Source organism: Phocoena phocoena, chromosome 8, assembly GCF_963924675.1.
Source record: "Phocoena phocoena chromosome 8, mPhoPho1.1, whole genome shotgun sequence".
NCBI classification, from domain to species: domain Eukaryota; kingdom Metazoa; phylum Chordata; class Mammalia; order Artiodactyla; family Phocoenidae; genus Phocoena; species Phocoena phocoena.
In genome coordinates, this window is record NC_089226.1 from 25,287,028 (window position 1) to 25,308,777 (window position 21,750).

The 21,750-nt window shown below is 39.1% G+C and overlaps 1 protein-coding gene across 2 annotated transcripts in view; it reads right to left on the bottom strand.

Moving 5' to 3' along the window:
* The window catches only part of ELMOD1 (ELMO domain containing 1), a 70,577-nt gene that overhangs the window by 41,859 nt on the left and 6,968 nt on the right, over positions 1-21,750 (bottom strand). Inside the window, exons 2-4 of one of the 2 annotated variants that reach the window (XM_065882151.1) lie at positions 3,856-4,001; positions 3,690-3,718; positions 2,745-2,842 (exon numbers count right to left, since the gene is read on the bottom strand). In XM_065882151.1, the coding sequence (XP_065738223.1) occupies positions 2,745-2,842; positions 3,690-3,718; positions 3,856-4,001 (273 nt within the window). Of the gene's footprint in view, positions 1-2,744; positions 2,843-3,689; positions 3,719-3,855; positions 4,002-21,750 lie in introns of those variants that run through there. The other variant, XM_065882150.1, reaches the window with a different exon arrangement.

A 21,750-nucleotide genomic window follows, 5' to 3' on the forward strand; every position in this document is an offset into this window, starting at 1 on the left:
CTAGGTAGATATATCAGAAACACTTCAGAAGGGTGTGTGTGGGGAGGTGTCAGTGAGAGAGAGATAAATAGCCCTCAGGGGCTTAGGGGTAAGAAAAATTTTGAAACAAATAAAAACCACAACAATAAAAATACCTCTGCTTGCAGAGCACCCCTGACAGATAAGGCAAGGCTAAGAGAAAGAACTCAGTACTTTACAAAATTTCCCATTCCATTCTGACTGCTCTACTTGTCTGAATGCCTATTCTTATACTGAAACAAAATCTGCTTTCTTTATTACCAAGAGGTTCAAACACTGTTCTCAGAGCAAATTCATTTCCACTTTTCCCTACCATGCCTATTCATTTTAAGACAGGAAGAATTCTTTCTTCTAGTCTCATCTCCAGGGTTAAAAACAAACAAACAACAAACAAAAAAACTCCCCTCTTCCTTCAATTCCTTCTCATGGGACATGGTTTTCAGATGTTTTACTATCTTGCTCAGTCTTCTTGAATGCACAGTTTGTATGATTAACAGTTCCCTTAAAACGTATCACTGGAACAAAAAAGAATCTGGCAAGCGTGACATAGAGAGGATCATTACTTCCTGTGATCTGAATGCTGTTTTTCTCTCCTACAACACAGAAAGTAAAATAGGGTCTCTTTAAGCAGTCACATAACATTACAAGTTTATTAAACAGGTGGCTAAATAATCACCAAGATCCTTTTTTCCTATAAACTACTGTTACATAAATTATCTTCCTGTACTCATTTGATGGCATTTTTTAATCTAAAGGTAGTATTTCATGTTTATTTTTTCCTGCTAATTTTATAGTTATTCACTTTTGTGATTCAATAATAGCAATTGCATATGATTCAGCCTAAGAGTTACTGTTCAATATACTCCAACTTCTAATTCACTCACTAAATTTAAGCATTTTTTGTTGGAGTTGGGGGGTCACCGTAATCACAATGACAGTGTCATAATCATCTTTTTTGGGGGGGGATGAGATGTATAGAGGTTAAGTCTAAAGTTGGGGGCAATAGAAAAATTTAAGTTTTAGGATTGTATGCTTACTCCCAACATAGATGGCAGTGTCAGATAACCCAGAATACTAAACTTAAATAAAATTGAATGTTCAATTAAAAAAAACTAAATCAGATATTTAGGAAAAGGGCACAGTGGTCACCCATAAAATCAACACAGGACTGAGAAGAGAGTTAATCTTGAGGGAAAGAAGGGAGTGGTAGAAATAAAAAAGAAGAAAACAAGGGACCCAATTCAATTTTACTGTAGTAATTCTTATCACCACTGTAAGTGGCACCTGAAAAAAAATGTATAAAACAAAGTAAGGTTAATAGTAGTAATGGCTTGATAAATTATAAGGTATTTCCCCTAGCCCTCTCTATTTCTTGATTTTTTTCCAGAAAATTATTCAATTAAAAAAAATCACATTATGTCAATGTCAACCTGGAAAAAAGCCCCACTAAAATCCATATTGAGCTTTAAAAAACACAATCTACTACCTATAAGGGTTTTTTCTCCCTAAAGGAAATCAAAAGAATAGATGGTAAGGAAATACCTTTGAATGAAATATATAACTTTCATAAAAGAGACAGAAAAGATTTGCTATTAAATCTAACCCAATCTCTAAATATGATTATAGGTCTAATATATCTCTCCTGCCTAATTGTAATCATAAATCTTTGGTTCAACTTAATTTAAAATGAATTTCATTCTTACCAGCTTCCCAGAGAAATAAAATATGTCAGAAGGTTTCAAAAAGACATTTACTGTATAATTAAATCACATTTAATGGCTGAATAAGGAAAAGGCAGCTAATTAGCTGAAGCTTCTATAGAAGAATACTATGGAGACTACGTGGAAATGGAGTTTTGTGATGAGTCTCCATCAGCTAGTACTAGAATCCCTTCAAGATACAGACCTATGCAAAGTGCACTCTGAAATTCCCTTTGACTACAGCTCCTCATCTTTGGCAAGTAAAAGCTTTCTTTAGTGATAACATCTGAAGTTCTTAAGTATGCACATCTAAAAGACAGTTTGTTACTTACCTAAACTTTATCTGAATATATCTGCATACAGAATTTATTCTACCCAATATCCTAAGCCTAAAATTTTACAGAAAAATTCCTGTACACAATGGAAAATATAAAGCTAATTTTAAATGTCATGTACATCGCCAAATGCATTTTAATACTTCCAAGATGAGATGACTAAATTACAAAGTTCTAAAGTCTTCATATAAAAACTGTCTATCTCTCTCTCCCACACATGCCTGTCTTCTACACAAGCAGGTAGAAACTGTCTCCAAGATTATCAGCCTGTCATGAACTGAAGAAATATTCTTTATGGAGCAGAATCAGCTCAGGCACATTTACAATCTAAACATTTACTGTTAATGTAAAACACAGGCATCATATGGAGCGACTGTTGATGAATGGGCTCCCTTTATTTCACCTTCTGATATCATGGGCATGCACCAGATTTCTTACATTCATTGCGGTTCAGAAGCATAAGCATAAATCACAACAGAAGTACAAAGCTGCTGCTATTTACAAATAATAAAAAGGCATCTTTTTTCTTTATTTTTCATCTGAAAGTCACAACATGCAGATGATTATTTGGGGCAGGAAAGAGAGAGAGGGAGAAAGAGCGTGTGAGAGCATAGTTAGAGTATTTAGAACTACTAAATATGTGGCATGTGACTTCTGTTTTATATTTACAACATAATAAACATATTCTTACTGTGGATTTATGTCAGGGTTAATTTTTTTCAGTTCCATAATGTCTTCTATAGTTTTTTCAATAGCATCAGGATGAACACTCACTGAAGTCTGCAGTAGCTGGAAAACATGTTTCAATCAGTTGCTTTGTCATGAACACTGGTGTCTTAAGTGGGGTCTATTTAAATAGGGGCCTCAAATGTTTGTTTAAAGCTTCTATATGAAGATAAGAAACTAAACTAAAGGCAAAAAATTCATGTAGTATTTGAATTCTAGTAAATTTGATATTTTCACAGTGGGGGTAGTACAATTTTCCTGATTAAGGTAATTAACATAACAAAACAAAAATACATAATTTTTTTTACCATCTTCATCTGTTTTAAGCTACTTACACAGAAATATTATATTTTCCTTTTCTCACTCAACACACATGGCTTCCATTGTTAATGGGCATTATGTCTACAACTGTGTGAAGTACATGGGGGATATAGTCCTAAGGATGCCAAAATTAAATTAAATATTCAAGAATCTTGAGAAGCAGATTTTTCTTTCTTATGTGGATGCTTAACTACGTGCTATAAATGCTAGCATAGTGGCTTCTTTGATTTTCTTGGAAAATCTTGAGTATAAAATTAAATGATTTGGATATTGATGAAATACCAGAGAGTTACCACTGCTCTTATTTTCAAGGAATATTTATTTTATGATTTGGAAAGAGGTATAAAAAAGGATTAATTCAACAATGAAGTAATATGTGTGTCATAAATCTGCCTAGAAATTCTTGAGTGGCTGCTCTCATGTAAAAAGTACAGTGGTTTGTGATGGGAAAACAATTCATTCTTCTCAGTTTGCATTAGTATTCATAGCCAAAAGTATCTTTTTGTTTCTTAAAATTTTTACTTTTTGATGATGTAGGTAAGTCTTCAATTGAAAAGTTACTGAAAAATATAGGAACAATTTTACTTACCTTACTTTTTGAATCCCTCAGTGATGTTTCTGGAAAAGAGATGATTTAAAAAGCCATTCAAAAATTATCTTTTACAAGTGGTTTACAATTACTATACTGAAAAATAACAGTGTATCCTCAATCCCAGAAAGCCTACATTTTGCTTACTGCTTTGTTTCATGCTTACCGATTTTCATAGTTCTAGAAGCTCCAGGCTTGGTATTGTAACAGATCCGTTGCAGTTCACATCTTCCAGTCAGCTTTCTCATTACAAATTTCAGGCAACGCCACAAAAATTTACAGTAAAAATACAGGCACACCTGGATCAGCATTCTGTCAAAAACAAAAGATAGCACTCTTCCAATAGAATTCTGTAAGAGAATAGAAAGCAGCCACCACCAGCAAGCAAACAAGCCCAGAAGAAAATCAATCATTAGACTTCTGGGTTTACAAACATATTTCATTACTCTAACCCCATGTTATTTTATTTGAGGTAGCTACAAAACCCATCATTGGGAGGGAAGCCCAAGGTCTATAAGTACACACTTACTATGACTGCAAGCTCCAGAATTCCCTATTCTAGAAAATTTGACACACCAACAAACTAAGAGTGAAGCACAGGGATCCATTCTTTTCCTACCTTTGCCTAAAAATATTTTCAAAGCAAATCAGTACCTCGAAAACAGAACACTTGTGTTTTAGAAGCTGTCCCCCATAGACACAGGGAAAGGGTATGCTGTGGCATCTCCCATCTTCTGCCCCCACGAATAGCCTCTTAGCCAGCCCCAATTCACTTCCAGTTTCTCCTTAGTGTCTTATTTTTGGCTTCTGTGTTATTTCTTCCCCTGCTCCCATTTTTTCCCCCTTCCCTCTGCTTTCTTTTTGGTACTGTTGTCCTCTTTGAGGACTTTGTTGTGTGGCCACCATCTTCTCTGCTGACCAATCCCAGTACTTCTTGGATATGCCAGAATGCCTCCACAACAGTTCACTGAACAAGCATGTTGACCTTCGGTTCTTCAACATTCTCTGATATAAACCTTCCAAAAACTCCGCCTCTTGACAAGTTTGTTCTTGACTCCTGCTAAACAAAGTTTTCTTCATTGCACACCCTATCTCACTCCAATAATACCTTAACAAACTATAAAGTATATGGCCACCAATCATGCACTTATTCACAATGTCTCTGGCACATGTGAATTTGTGTTGTATGCCAACTTTTAGTTTTTAATATGTGAGTGTCTACTACTTCATGGGACTGCTCAGCATCTCAAAATGACTCAAGCTGTAGAAGTAAAGAGGACTTATCATCCAGGAACTTATATTCAACCCTTCTTCTCTGAATACTAGAGTTTTCCTAGAAGGCAGAATTATTTTCCTAGAAGGCAGAATTATTTATATTACTTCCTATTGGTGTGATTTCTAAAAGATATTTCTTTTTCTCACATGTTCACTAATTTCCCCCAGCTCTAACATAAGGTGATCCAGGGTCATTAAGATGAATTTGTGTAGTTAATTAATATCCTCAATGATGTGATTAATCCCTGAATTTGAACCAAAACCTTGATTGTGTTCCTTTGTAAAATTGCTCTGGCTCCAATATCTTGAACAGCCTGAGTTAAAAATAACAATTCCAACGGACTTATACAAAATCATGGTCTATATCATATAAATGCACTGGGACAGAGACCTTCAAGATGGCACAGGAGTAAGACATGGAGATCACCTTCCTCCCCACAAATACATCAGGAAAACATCTACATGTGGAACAACTCCTACAGAACACCTACTGAATGCTGGCAGAAGACCTCAAACTTCCCAAAAGGTAAGAAACTCCCAACTTACCTGGGTAGGGCAAAAGAAAAAAGGAAAAACAGAGACAAAGAATAGGGACAGGACCTGCACCTCTGGGAGGGAGCTGTGAAGGAGGAAAAGATTCCACACAGTAGGAAGACCCTTCACTGGCAGAGGTGTAGAGGGGGGGAAGCCTCGGAGCCACGGAGGAGAGTGCAGCATCAGGGGTGCAGAGGGCAAAGCGGAGAGATTCCCGCACAGAGGATCAGTGCTGATCAGCACTCACCAGCCTGAGAGGCTTGTCTGCTCAACTGCCAGGGCGGGTGGGGGCTGGGAGCTGAGGCTCCAGCTTCGGAGGTCAGATCCCAGGGAGAGGACTGGGATTGGCTGCGTGAACACAGCCTAAAGAGGGCTAGTGCACCACAGCTAGCTGGGAGGGAGTCTGGAACTGCCTAAGAGGCAAGAGACCATTGTTTCGGGTTGCATGAGGACAGGAGATTCAGAGCACTGCCTAAACAAGCTCCAGAAATGGGCGTGAGCCATGGCTATCAGTGAGGACACAAGAGATGGGCATGAAACACTAAGGCTGCTGCTGCAGTCACCAAGAAGCCTGTGTGCAAGCACAGGTCACTATCCACACCTCCCCTCCTGAGAGCCGGTGCAGCTCGCCACTGCCAGAGCCCTGTGATCCAGGAACAACTTCCCTGGGAGAACACACGGCACACCTCAGGCTGGTGCAACGTCACGCCGGCCACTGCCGCCACAGGCTCACCCCACATTGTGTACCCTTCCCTCCCCCCGGCCTGAGGGAGCCAGAGCCCCCGAATCAGCGGCTCCTTTAACCTCGTCCTGTCTGAGCAAAAAACAGAAGCCCTCCAGTGACCTACACACAGAGGCGGGGCCAAATCCAAAGCTGAACCCCAGGAGCTGCGTGAACAAAGAAGAGAAAAGGAAATCTCTCCCAGCAGCCTCAGGAGCAGCAGATTAAATCTCCACAATCAACTTGATGTACCCTGCATCTCTGGAATACCTGAGTAGACAATGAATCATCCCAAAATTGAGGCAGTGGACTTTGGGAGCCACTGTAGACTTGGAGTTTGCTTTCTGCATCTAATTTGTTTTGGTTTTATGTTTATCTTAGTTTAGTATTTAGAGTTTATTAACATTGGTAGATCTGTTTATTGATTTGGTTGCTCTCTTCCCTTTTTCTTTTTAATATATATATATATTTTTTCCTTTTTCTCTTTTTGTGTGTATGTGTATGCTTCTTTGTGTGATTTTGTCTGCATAGCTTTGCTTTTACCATTTGTTCTAGGGTTCTGTCTGGTTTTTTTTTTGTTTGTTTAAAATTTTTTTTTTAGTATACTTTTTAGTGCTTGTTATCATTGGTGGATTTGTTTATTGGTTTGGTTGCTCTCTTCTTTCTTTTATTACTTTTTAATTTTTAGTATTTTTTATTTTTATAACTTTATTTTATTTTTTTCTTTCTTTCTTTTTTTTTTCTCCCTTTTCTTTTGAGCCATGTGGCTGACAGGTTCTAGGTGCTCCAATCAGGTGTCAGGCCTATGCCTCTGAGGTGGGAATCCCAAGTTCAGGACACTGGTCCACCAGAGACCTCCCGGCTCCACGTAATATCAAATGGTGAAAGCTCTCCCAGAGATCTCCATCTCAATGCTAAGACCCAGCTCCACTCAACTACCACCAAGCTACAGTGCTGGACACCCTATGCCAAACAACGAGCAGGACAGGAACACACCCCCACCCATTAGCAGAGAGGCTGCCTAAAAACATAATAAGGTCACAGACACCCCTAAACACACCACCAGATTCAGTCTTGCCCAACAGAAAGACAAGATCCAGCCTCATCCACCAGAACACAGGCACCAGTCCCCTCCACCAGGAAGCCTACACAAGCCACTGAACCAACCTTAGCCACTGGGGGCAGACACCAGAATCAATGGGAACTACGAACCTGCAGCCTGTGAAAAGGAGAGCCCAAACACAGTAAGTTAAGCAAAATGAGAAGACAGAGAAACACACAGCAGATGAAGGAAAAAGGTAAAAACCCACCAGACCAAAAGAATGAAGAAGAAATAGGCAGTCTACCTGAAAAAGATTTCAGCATAATGATAGTAAAGATGATCCAAAATCTTGGAAATAGGATGGAGAAAATACAAGAAATGTTTAACAAAGACCTAGAAGAACTAAAGAGCAAACAAACAATGATGAACAACACAATAAATGGAACTAAAAATTCTCTAGAAGGAATCAATAGCAGAATAACTGAGGAGGAAGAACAGGTAAGTGACCTGGAAGATAAAATAGTGGAAATAACTATTGCAGAGCAGAATGAAGAAAAAAGAATGAAAAGAATTGAGGACAGTCTCAGAGACTTCTGGGACAACATTAAACGAACCAACATTAGAATTATAGGGGTCCCAGAAGAATAAGAGAAAAAGAAAGGGACTGAGAAAATATTTGAAGAGATTATGGTTGAAAACTTTCCTAATATGGGGAAGGAAATAGTCAGTCAAGTCCAGGAAGAACGGAGAGTCCCATACAGGATAAATCCAAGGAGAAACATGCTAAGACATATAATAATCAAACTATCAAAAGTTAAATACAAAGAAAAAAATATTAAAAGCAGCAAGGGAAAAACAACAAATAAATGGATTAAAGACCTAAATGTAAGACCAGACACTGTAAAACTCTTAGAGGAAAACATAGGCAGAACACTCTATGACATAAATCACAGCAAGATCCTTTTTGACCTACCTCCTACACAAATGGAAATAAAAACAAATGGGACCTAATGAAACTTAAAAGCTTCTGCACAACAAAGGAAAACATAAACAATAAGACAAGACAACCCTCAGAATGGGAGAAAATATCTGCAAATGAAGCAACTGACAAAGGATTGATCTCCAAAATTTACAAGCAGCTCATGCAGCTCAATATCAAAGAAACAAACAACCCAATCCAAAAAGGGGCAGAAGACCTAAAGACACATTTCTCCAAAGAAGATATACAGATTACCAACAAACACATGAAAGGATGCTCAACATCACTGATCATTAGAGAAATGCAAATCAAAACTACAATGAGGTATCACCTCACACCAGTCAGAATGGCCATCATCAAAAAATCTACAAACAATAAATGCTAGAGAGGGTGTGGAGAAAATTTACATTGTACTGTTTGTGGGAATATAAATTGATACAGCCACTATGGAGAACACTATGAAGGTTCCTTAAAAAACTAAAAAGAAATACCATATGACCCAGCAATCCCACTACTGGGCATGTACCCTGAGAAAACCATAATTCAAAGAGTCATGTACCACAGTGTTCACTGCAGCTCTATTTACAATAGCCAGGACATGGAAGCAACTTAAGTGTCCATGTGGCACATATATACAATGGAATATTACTCAGCCATAAAAAGAAACAAAACTGAGTTACGTGTAGGGAGATAGATGGATGTAGAGTCTGTCATGCAGAGTGAAGTAAGTCAGAAAGAGAAAAACAAACATTGTATGCTAGCACATATATATGGAATCTAAAAAAAGTGGTTCTGAAGAACCTAGGGGCAGGACAGGAATAAAGATGCAGATGTAGAGAATGGACCTGGGGACATGGGAGGGGGGAGGGTAACCTGGGATGAAGTGAGAGAGTGGCATGGACTTATATACACTACCAAATGTAAAACAGATAGCTAGTGGGAAGCAGCCACATAGCACAGGGAGATCAGCTTGGTGTTTTGTGTCCACCTAGAGGGGTGGGATAGGGAGGGTGGGAGAGAGATACAAGAGGGAAGAGATATGGGGATATATGTATATGTATAGCTGATTCAGTTAGTTATAAAGCAGCAACTAACACACTACTGTAAAGCAATTATACTCCAGTAAACATGTTGAAAAAAATTTTTTAAATGAACAGGGAATGGAGGAAACATATAAGTAACTAAATTTCTACACTAAAATGTGGTAGAATCCTTTGTAGGCATTAGAATTGTATTCTGGAGTAACTAATAACATAAAATGTCCATAATATGCTTATCAAATAGAAAAATGTTTGGAAAGAACATGTGTGGAATAATATATTTTTTCTTTAGCAAATAAAACAAAATATTTAATGATGATATATAAACAAGGAGAAAAAGACTGGCAGGATATACAACAAAAATATTAACAGTGGTTTTTCTGGGTAATGGAATTATGAGCAATTTTTATTTTCTTTTCTGATTAAGTATATTTTCTTTTTTAATATGTATATATTATTTTATTTAAGAAGAAAGTTATAACTACAATTAAAATGATCATTACACTAATGAAACTTCAAAGTTTTTGCATAGCAAAGGAAACCATAAACAAGACCAAAAGACAACCCTCAGAATGGGAGAAAATATTTGTAAATGAAGCAACTGACAAAGGATTAATCTCCAAAATTTACAAGCAGCTCAATAACAAAAAAACAAACAACTCAATCCAAAAATGGGCAGAAGACCTAAATAGACATTTCTCCAAAGAAGATATACAGAATGCCAACAAACACATGAAAGAATGCTCAACATCATTAATCATTAGAGAAATGCAAATCAAAACTACAATGAGATATCATCTCACACCAGTCAAAATGGCCATCATCAAAAAATCTAGAAACAATAAATGCTGGAGAGGGTGTGGAGAAAAGAGAACACTCTTGCACTGCTGGTGGGAATGTGAATTGGTTCAGCCACTATGGAGAACAGTATGGAGGTTCCTTAAAAAACTACAAATAGAATTACCATATGACCCAGCAATCCCACTACTGGGCATATACCCTGAGAAAACCAAAATTCAAAAAGAGTCATGTACCAAAATGTTCATTGCAGCTCTATTTATAATAGCCCGGAGATGGAAACAACCTAAGTGCCCATCATCGGATGAATGGATAAAGAAGATGTGGCACATATATACAATGGAATATTACTCAGCCATAAAAAGAAACGAAATTGAGCTATTTATAATGAGATGGATAGACCTAGAGTCTGTCATACAGAGTGAAGTAAGTCAGAAAGAAAAAGACAAATACCGTATGCTAACACATATATATGGAATTTAAGAAAAAAAAAGTCGTGAAGAGCCTAGGGGTAAGACAGGAATAAAGACGCAGACCTACTGGAGAACGGACTTGAGGATATGGGGAGGGGGAAGGGTGAGCTTTGACAGGGCGAGAGAATGTCATGGACATATACACACTAACAAACGTAGTAAGGTAGATAGCTAGTGGGAAGCAGCCGCATGGCACAGGGATATTAGCTCGGTGCTCTGTGACAGTCTGGAGGGGTGGGATAGGGAGAGTGGGAGGGAGGGAGACGCAAGAGGGAAGAGATATGGGAACATATGTATATGTATAACTGATTCACTTTGTTATAAAGCAGAAACTAACACACCATTGTAAAGCAATTATACCCCAATAAAGATGTTAAAAAAAAATCATTACAAAAGTACATATGAAGTTTCTATGGGAAGTCATATTCTGCTGAAAGACAAAAAATGGATTTACTATGTTGTGAAGTCTGAAATTCAACTGTTTTAGTCAAATATGTTCTAAGATCTGTTAGGATTTAGATTATCAGCTTCCAAAAACAAGTAACCCTGAAAATAATTAATGGAACATTTTAATTAGTTGAGTGAGAAATTTTACAAAACCACAACATGGTCTCTTGGAAAAAGTTTTCCATTCTTCCAACTATTGGATAGCTATGACAGAAGAAAAGATTGAGCAATATCCTTGTTAACTTGTTATCAGCCAAATGGTAATGATATTAATAACTGGTTGGCATTAATCCTATTACAAGTCAGGGATAAATCTTTCCATGATATCTGCCCTTATGATACCCATGTGCAAATTCCAGTAAAGTTTGCCCAGTATGTGGGCCAGCTTCTCAAATGAAGCCTATTTTAAGTCTATGCATTAAGACTCCATAATAATCAGGTTCTTGTAGTACTAAATCGTCCTAGAGAAAAAGGTTCTAATTACAGTTTAAGGAGTATTTTTGTATTCAACCTACTTAGGATACAAGCCAATTAAATTAAACTACAGAAAGTTTCCCCTATGCAACTTCTTCATCAGATCTATACAAAGATGTGGCTTGAGACCTAGAGGTGTCATCCTAGGTGGCAGGAAGCATCCAGATGAGAGTGACTTACAGCCCATCTAAAATTTCTCCCACTGGCCTCCTTGCATATAAGAAGAAAATGCCTGGGGAATTGTTTTGCATCAAGACAGTATTATATAAAAGGAGAGAAAAGACATCATGTTCTATGCTTTTCTTTTTTCTTTTTTTCAATTCCCCTGAGGGTATTCACACTGTCAAAGACAGGGAAACCCAGTGGAAATCCACAGTGAGGGGTTAGAGATGGTGCATCATTTCTTAGGGCTCAATGCTCTGTGAGGTGTATCACAACCCTCTCACATAATCACAGAAACAATAACACAAATCATGAAAGAGAAATGCTCATTTCAATTGTGAAATGACATTTATACACTGCTTCCTTACCCTTTCATAATTTCTGGGCGAGTGTCCTGATAATGTTATTTATTATCCAGGATATATTTTGATTTTTTCCTTGTTTTTGTAATGGGCCAACATGCCCACAAATATTTCATTAAAAACCAGCTTGTTATGCTAGGCACTGTACTTTCTTTCTATGTTATGTATTATATTTTTTCAAGCCAGATCATCAGATCAAACAATGCCTTGACAGATACAGTTTATTTTGCATTTAGATCGATCGTAAATGTAAGGCATGGTCAGAGATGGAAATACCAGCGCTACCCCTTACTTTGGAAGCCCGATTTTATTTTATTTTTTTTGCAGTACGCGGGCCTCTCACTGTTGTGGCCTCTCCGTTGTGGAGCACAGGCTCTGGACGCGCAGGCTCAGCAGCCATGGCTCACGGGCCTAGCCGCTCCGCGGCATGTGGGATCTTCCCAGACCGGGGCAAGAACCCGTGTCCCCTGCATTGGCAGGCGGACTCTCAACCACCGCACCACCAGGGAAGCCCGGAAGCCCGATTTTGATGAGAGAACAAGTACCCAAGTTGCTTTCTCGTGAAAGGACCAGATCAGCAAAACCTCCATATGAGCATCTCAGGATGGCTGTTCTTCACCATCAAGTGCTACCAAGAGATCACTTCTTAAATGTCTGGTCCTATTTAAGTGCCTCAATTTGTGGGAAAACTGCTTAAGATCCAGAGAACAATCAAAATGATTAAATATTTGGGGAGAATGTTAAATTGGTTTGGCATGTTTACCCTTAAAGGAAGAAATGAATCTTTAACGCTTTAAAGCTAATCAGTAGTTGGTTTAGGAAAAAAGAAAGAAAGGAAGGGAGAAAGGGAGGGAGGGAGAAAGGTAGGAAAAGTGCATCCCTTTCCAATCTGAGTTTAGGAATAGGAACTTTTGGATTTATAGTACTTTTCCTCCTTTTAATTTCCTTTATCTCCTTTATGTTTCTGACCATGTGCCTGGAGTGAAGGCATCTCAGATGTACCTGTGTAGCAGATCCCATTTGCTTTCTTTAATCCTATCCTTCTGTTCCTATTATTAGAAGAAGAATTACTGCCACACTCTCTCCACCATCTGAACCCTATGTTCAGAGGGTTTATAGCTGTGCTTGTTTTGTTTTTATCTCCTAGCCTGAATCATCAAACCAATAATCTTAGTTTTATTTAGAAGAATATTTTGCTTTTATTCTTCATAACACTAGACTTAGTTTTCTTATTTCTGATGGAAGATTCTCAAATCACTATTGAAAAGATTTGCTACATTTTGTAGGAACAACAATCAAATTCTCAAGACTACAAGGAGAAAATACTGATCACCATCTCTTATATTTTTTTACATGTGTGTTTTTGGTCGTTTGGTTGGTTTTGGTTGTTTTTTTTTTTTTTTTTTTTGCTGTACTGCGTGGCTTGCTGGATCTTAGTTCCTCAACTCAGGGATTGAACCAGGGCCCTCCAACAGTGAAAGTGTGGAGTCCTAACCACTGGACCACCAAGGAATCCCCACCATCTCTGATTTTTAATAACTATATGCATAGACAGCAGTTTTTTTGTGTTTGTTTCTGTGTTTTCAATCATAGCTTTTTGATTGCGTTCCAAAAGGAGCCACTGTAGTTTCCAAAGATGAATGCCTTGCTTAAGCACTGGAAGAATCTGATTTAATAAAAAGAGCTACTTACACATGTTCTATTTCCAACATTTTCTGTTACTGCCATTTACTGATATGCTGCAGAGTGAAGTTTATGCTGAGTTCATAGCAGTATCCTTCCATAAGGCAATTATGATCACTTTTATCATTTAACATTCATCCTCTAGCTGGCACAAGAATAGCCACCCAATATAAATAAATTATTCAAAATAAATCATATTTCTGCTACCAAATAAAAGTGAGCTCCTGTCTTGTGCTTCTTTGTTAGAGGAATCCATTCAGCAGGGATGAAGCCTCTGAAACAGGAGATGCACCTAGGACCATGTACTCTCCTGCCTCTGGGGTGAGGGGGTGTGGGTACCTGTAGTACAACACTACTCCATCATCTTAAATTTGTGACTCTGACATCTTCTTTTGGAATAGTAAGAGAAAAGCGGCTTATTTTGAACAATTTCAATGAATTTGCTAATGAAAGTTAATTCTTGCTTGAAGAAATCCTGTAATAAACAAGAAGTACACTATTGGTAAGGAAGGATACATACAAAATAATCACAATTCTTGTATCAAATCACTTTCCTAAACAGAACACTTTTCATCTAAACGGCCATAAAGAACAGCAGACTGCTCAATGTTTCCAGCATTTCATGTACTTTCTAAAATGACATTTTAAAAAATTTTAGCTGCTCTGTTGAAGTTCCTAATTAGGGGCACTGGCAGCCAGTTGGAAATTAACTTGTCAACAGGTATTTGGCCTAGTAAATGGGCCCCTCTAAATAATGAGCATCCTACTAGGAAAAGAGGCCACAGAGGACTTGATACATGAACTGGAAATGTGAAATCATACAAAGAAACCATTTGTGGGCCTCTAGAAAAACAAGATTATTAGATAGAGAGATATACCACATTCTTGGATTGGAAAAATCAACATTGTGAAAATGACTCTACTACCCAAAGCAATCTATAGATTCAATGCAATCCCTGTCAAACTACCACTGGCATTTTTCACAGAACTAGAACAAAAAATTTCGCAATTTGTTTGGAAACACAAAAGACCCCGAATAGCCAAAGCAATCTTGAGAACGAAAAACGGAGCTGGAGGAATCACGCTCCTGGGCTTCAGACTATACTACAAAGCTACAGTAATCAAGACAGTATAGTACTGGCACAAAAACAGAAAGATAGATCAATGGAACAGGATAGAAAGCCCAGAGATAAAACCACGCACATATGGTCACCTTATCTTTGATAAAGGAGGCAGGAATGTACAGTGGAGAAAGGACAGTCTCTTCAATAAATGGTGCTGGGAAAACTGGACAGGTACATGTAAAAGTATGAGATTAAATCACTCCCTAACACCATACACAAAAATAAGCTCAAAATGGATTAAAGACCTAAATGTAAGGCTAGAAACTATCAAACTCTTAGAGGAAAACATAGGCAGAACACTCTATGACATAAATCACAGCAAGATCCTTTTTGACCCACCTCCTAGAGAAATGAAAATAAAAACAAAAATAAACAAATGGGACCTAACGAAACTTCAAAGCTTTTGCACAGCAAAGGAAACCATAAACAAGACCAAAAGACAACCCTCAGAATGGGAGAAAATATTTGTAAATGAAGCAGCTGACCAAGGATTAATCTCCAAAATTTATAAGCAGCTCATGCGGCTCAATAACAAAAAACCAAACAACCCAATCCAAAAATGGGCAGAAGACCTAAATAGACATTTCTCGAAAGAAGATATACAGACTGCCAACAAACACATGAAAGAATGGTCAACATCATTAATCATTAGAGAAATGCAAATCAAAACTACAATGAGATATCATCTCACACCAGTCAGAATGGCCATCATCAAAAAATCTAGAAACAATAAATGCTGGAGAGGGTGTGGAGAAAAGGGAACACTCTTGCACTGCTGGTGGGAATGTGAATTGGTACAGCCACTATGGAGAACAGTATGGAGGTTCCTTAAAAAATTACAACTAGAACTACCATATGACCCAGCAATCCCACTACTGGGCATATACCCTGAGAAACCATAATTCAAAAAGAGTCATGTACCAAAATGTTCATTGCAGCTGTATTTACAATAGCTCGGAGATGGAAACAACCTAAGTGTCCATTATCGGATGAATGGATAAAGAAGATGTGGCACATATATACAATGGAATATTACTCAGCCATAAAAAGAAACGAAATTGAGCTATTTGTAATGAGGTGGATGGACCTAGAGTCTGTCATACAGAGTGAAGTAAGTCAGAAAGAGAAAGACAAATACCGTATGCTAACACATATATATGGAATTTAAGAAAAAAAAAGTCGTGAAGAACCTAGGGGTAAGACAGGAATAAAGAAACAGACCTACTAGAGAATGGACTTGAGGATATGGGGAGGGGGAAGGGTAAGCTGTGACAAAGCGAGAGAGTGGCATGGACACATATACACTACCAAACGTAAAATAGATAGCTAGTGGGAAGCAACCGCATAGCACAGGGAGATCAGCTCGGTGCTGTGACCACCTAGAGGGGTGGGATAGGGAGGGTGGGAGGGAGGGAGACGCAAGAGGGAAGAGATATGGGAACATATGTATATGTATAACTGATTCACTTTGTTCTAAAGCAGAAACTGACACACCATTGTAAAGCAATTATACTCCAATAAAGTTGTAAAAAAAAAAACAAGATTATTTCCCCACATTGAGCAGTGGTGAGGCAGTGTGGAGCCCCTTGTCTTTTCCATCATTCTTTTTTTTTTTTTTTTTTGGTTGAGTGGCATGTGGGATCTCAGTTCCCCGACCAGGGATCGAATCCACGCCCCCTGCAGTGGAAGCACGGAGTCCCAACCACTGGACTGCTTTTAATTCCAGGGAAATTTCATATGAGGGATTAGAGAGCAATAGCTGACTTTGGTACAACTAAAATAATAAATAAATTAATGGTTTATCCTTTTCCTTTCAAAGAAAAGGAGACAAGTTTCTCTTAAATTATTAATGACATCACTATTCAAATAAAAATTTAATGATTAAATTCATATACTTTCCAAGATTTATTTTTAAAATTCAGATTTTTTTCTACTTGGATAATACATTTATTAGTTTATTTATAAGGGAAGCAGCAAACACATTATGCTTTGACATTTAAGAAGCATTTAGACAGGGGCAATGACCAAGATGGTAGAGTAGGAAGACCCTGAGCTCACCTCGTCCCACAGCACACCAAAATTACAACTCTTTACCGAGCAACAACTGATAAGAAAGACCAGACGACTAGCAGAAAAAATCGTCTACAACTAAAGATATAAAGAAGGAACCACAACAAGACGGGTAGGAGGGGTGGAGATGAGGTACAGTCAAGACTCCTGGGCAGGCTATCCACAAATGACAGAATAATCACAATTGCAGAGGGTCTCCCCAAGGAGCAAAGGGTCCAAGCACAGCATCAGGCTCCCCAGTCCAGAGGACCTGCACTGGGAAGATAAGCCTCCAGAAGGTTTAGGTTTGAAGACAAGTTGGGAGACCCAGAGTGTTGTGGGAAATAGAGACTTCACTCTTAAAGGGTGCACACAAAAGCTCACACACTCTGGGAACCAGGGCAGAAGCAGTTATTTGAAAGAAGCCTAGGTCAGACCCACCTGCCGGTCTTGGAGAGCCTCCTGGATAGGCAGGAAGCAACTGCAGCTCAACCTGGGGACACAGACACTGGCAGCAACAATTTTGGGGAGCGTGTTCTACCACAGGGACATTTGTGCTGGCAAGTGCCACTTTGGAATCCTCCCTGGAGCTTATTAGCTCTGAGACCTGGCTCCACCCACAAGCCTGTCAGCACCAGTACTGGGACGCCTCAGGCCAAGCAACTAGCTGGGCAGGAACACAGTCCCACCTACCAACAGGACTACTGCTTTAAGAACCCCTAAGCCCACAGGCAGCCTGAGGTATGGCCCTGTCCACCAGAGGGCCCAGGACCTGGTCTCATACACCAGGGTGCCGGCACTAGCCCTGGGACCCCAGGGCCTCAGCTCTACCCACCAGCAGGCCAACACCAGCTCTAGGACCCTGGGTCCTGCAGCCTGAAACCCCAGGACCTGGCCTCAGCCAACCGAGGGGAGGCACCAGCCCTGGGATCCCCTGGGCCCTGGCCCCACCCACCAGTGGGTGGATACCACTCCCAGGACCACCAAAGTCCCCCCACAGCCTACCATGTCAGAACCCAGCCAACCCACAAACAGGACAACAACAGTTCTGGGACACCTTGGGCTCCTTAGCCAGCCACTCCAGGATCTAGCCCCACTTACCAGTGAGCCTATAATAGCTTTGGGATACCCAAGATCCTATAGCCAGCTGTGTCAGGAACCAGCCTCACCCAGTAGCATGCAGACACCACCCCAGGACCATCCCAGGCCCCAGATTTCCCCACCAGCAGGTCAACACCAGCACCAGGACCCCCAGGGCTGTGCAGCCAGAGAACCCAGGACCTGGCTCTGCCTACCCCAGGCTGACACCAGTTCTGAGACACCTTGGACCCCTCAGCCAGCCATCCTGGGATGCAGCCCCACTCACCAATGGGCTGAAAGCATTTTGGGACACTCCAGGACATTCAGTGAGATGCATCATGAACAGGCCCTGCCCACCAGCAGGCCAACACTTGATCCAAGACCCCCATCCCCACAAACACTGGATCCCAGGTCTACCCACCAGTGTGCCAGCACTAGCCCCTGGACTCCCCAAGGCACTACACCCAACTGCCTCATGACCCAACCCTGTTCACCAGCTGCCAGCAGCTTCTGCACAAAGCAGGTCTGGCAACCAAGTGACCGAGGCAGGGGAGGGGGTGGGAACAGCCATGCCTACCAGACCATCCACAGTATTCAGCCCACCACAGTAGAAGGACCCACACAGTCCACATAGGGGGCACCCCAAGAGCATATAGCACTGGTGACGAGAGGTGAGTGTGCTGCTGGGACACATAAGACATCTTCTACAAAAGGCCACTTCTCCAAGGTTGGAAAACATAACCAACCTACAAAATATATAGAAATAAAAACAGCAAATTAGGCAAAATGAGGTGACAGAGAAATATCTTCCAAACAAAGGAACAAGATAAAACCCAAGAACTAAGTGAAGCAGAGATAAACAATTTACCTGATAAAGAATTCAAGGTAATGACTGTAAAGATGTTCAAAGAACATGGTAGAAGATAGGATGAACAGATTGAGAAATTAGAAGTTTTTAACAAAGATTTAGAAAATACTAAGAAGGACCAAACAGATATGAAGAAATACAATAACTAAAATAAGAAATACACTAGAAGGAATCAATAGTAGCTTAGTTGATACACAGGAACAGATCAGCTAGCTGGAAACAGAGTAGTGGAAATCACTGAAGCTGAACAGAAAAAAAATAAATAAATAAATGAGGACAGTTTAAGAGACCTGTGTGACAACATCAAGCATACTAACATTCACATTATAGTGGTCCCAGAAGGAAAAAAGAGAGAGAAAGTGACAGAGAATATATTTGAAGATATAAGAGCTGAAAACTTCCCTAACCCAGGAAAGGAAATAGACATTCAGGTCAGAGGTAGGAGAGCTGGGAAGCCAATACTCAAGTTCCCAAAAAAATTTCTCATGGCAGACTCTGGTGAGATCACCTACAGGAAATTGCCTAGAAAACTATTCAGGTTAACATATTTCAACAAGGGTGTGGAAACAATTTTTGTTTGTTTTTATGCAGGAAACAAAATAATTTAAAATACAGGTATGTGTAAACATACATGTACATGTGTATGTGTGTATACATACACATATATGTATGTATACATATGTATATTTATCTATGTATATACATACGTGGTGTGTATGTGTGTGTCCTAAAAAAGATAAAACTATGGCTAAAAGTACCAGTCTACAGTGAGAGAGGTATTCAAATGTACCATAAAGCTAACCCTTTTCAAGACTTTGCTTTTACATCTCATAAATAAGCTCAGTCAATGTCTCAAGCAATGATAGTCAAATTCTGGAATAACTACATGACCCTGCACCTTCAGCCCTTCAAATGCAGTGGAAATTAGTTCGTGGTAAATGGAAATACTACTTGATTAAATAGGAAAGTGTCTGAAGTCTGACTTCAGGTCTAGCCTCAATTTGCCATTATGAGCTGTGTGACTGTGGACAAGCTACTTTGTTTCTCTGAGGCTCTGCCCTCTCATTTGTAAGCTGAAAGGAATGGACTAGATATCTGGCTCTAAGATAAGGCTAGACACATATTGTAAGGGAAAAAGATTTTTTGTCTGACTCACCCTTCTCTTTAAGGTGTACATTAGGTCTGGGTGAAAGTGTTACCATGCTTCTGGGCTGTTTTATACCATGCTTGCAAACGTGTCCAAGAGCTGCTCCCAACTTTATCTTTGCAACTTATCTTCTACTCTCCCTAAACGGGGTCTACAGCCAATAAACCTGGACCACCTGCTGCTTGTGGCAGCTGGTCACACTTTCTCAGGCTTTGTTCATAGGACCTTCTCCACCTGTTACATCCTCTGTCTCTTTCCTTCAACATCACCTCCGTGAAGACTTTCCTGAATAGTCCCATCACAAAACAGCTGTAGCATGCCATCAATCACATTCCTTCTTATATCTTAATTTTGTATGCATGGCTTCATCTTGTTGCCAAGTGGTATGTTACTTTGGAGCAAAGGCCACCTCATATTCACTTCTGTATCACCCAGAACACCTCACAACAGGTACACAGTACCATGATGCAAAAATTATGAGAAAAAACTTTGAAGTCAGATAGGCCTGCATTCAAATATCTGTGTGCCCTTAGATGAGTTTATTAACTTTGCTAAGCTTTTTGCCCTGTGCTGTAAATGGGGTATTAATTCCTATTTTATTACAATTGTTATGAAGAGAAAATAAAAATTAAAATGTGGCATAGTACTGGAATTATCACTAGTACTAAACGCTTTCTAAATGAATCAGTGGACCAAGATATTAATCAAGTGTGAATGACTTATAAAACCCCATTTACAGATTTGTTTTGCTAATTGGAAGCCTTTATTTACCTAATCACAGTAGTAAAATATTGTTTTCCCCTTTACTGTTTCACAGCCAGGACTTGGGTACAAGTCTGCGTTATATCTCAGTTTCTCCCATGGAGGTTTGAGTTTGGCAGATGGTTTCATATCCTCTCTTCTGCCTAAGGAAGGAAAGTATGCAGTGAATTCCATGGCCAAGAAACTGAGATATTGAGGCTGAAATAGTTGGAAGCAATTATTTATATGGGGTGACTTATACCCTTTATTAGGAAAATTCAAAATTAATAATGTTTTGATGACCTTAAAAGCATTTAATTTCAATAACTAAATCCTAGCAAAGGAAAAGATCTTAATACAAGTGTTAGGTCCTCTCTGTTATAAACATTAATTGAGTTGAAATTAATGAAATATATTAAACAAACTAAACTCTAAGCCTCAGTTCTATTTAGGGCTCAAAAAGTGTCCCCTCTTTTTCTGATCACACATAGACACACTTTCTTCTCAGTTTTATCCCTGTATTCTTTTAATGCAGATCACGGCTAAAGTCATATTGGGTGACTATGGGGTACTTATCCAATATCCCATATCTACTGTCAATTTAAAACACACCCTTCAGCTGGGTGTACTAATCCTGTAGCATTTATTTCTAATATCTTATGTAATGTTTTTTCTACTCCCTTAAGCTCTGAGTAGTTACACCATTAATATATGTGATGGTAGCAGGGAGTTAGAGAGAGAAGAGTATGGGTTCCATGTATCTTAAGTGTGGATTAAAATCCATTTTTTCCCCACACCTCTTTTCTCTAAGATTAACTTTACTTCTTCTGAGGCTGTACATGGCCTCAGAAGTTGCTCATCCTAGAGCAACTCAGAAATTGACAGATTAATCACTCCGTGGGCTTTTTAAATATTGCTGATTCTTCTCAGTGAAAATCAACTCCTTACTCTGCATAATGTATTTGCTGAGCTCAGGAATTAACACCTGATTTGTTCAAGTTATGTTTATATAACCTCCTCTTTGGTTTGAATGAAAAGATTGCCAAATTGTGAGAATGGACT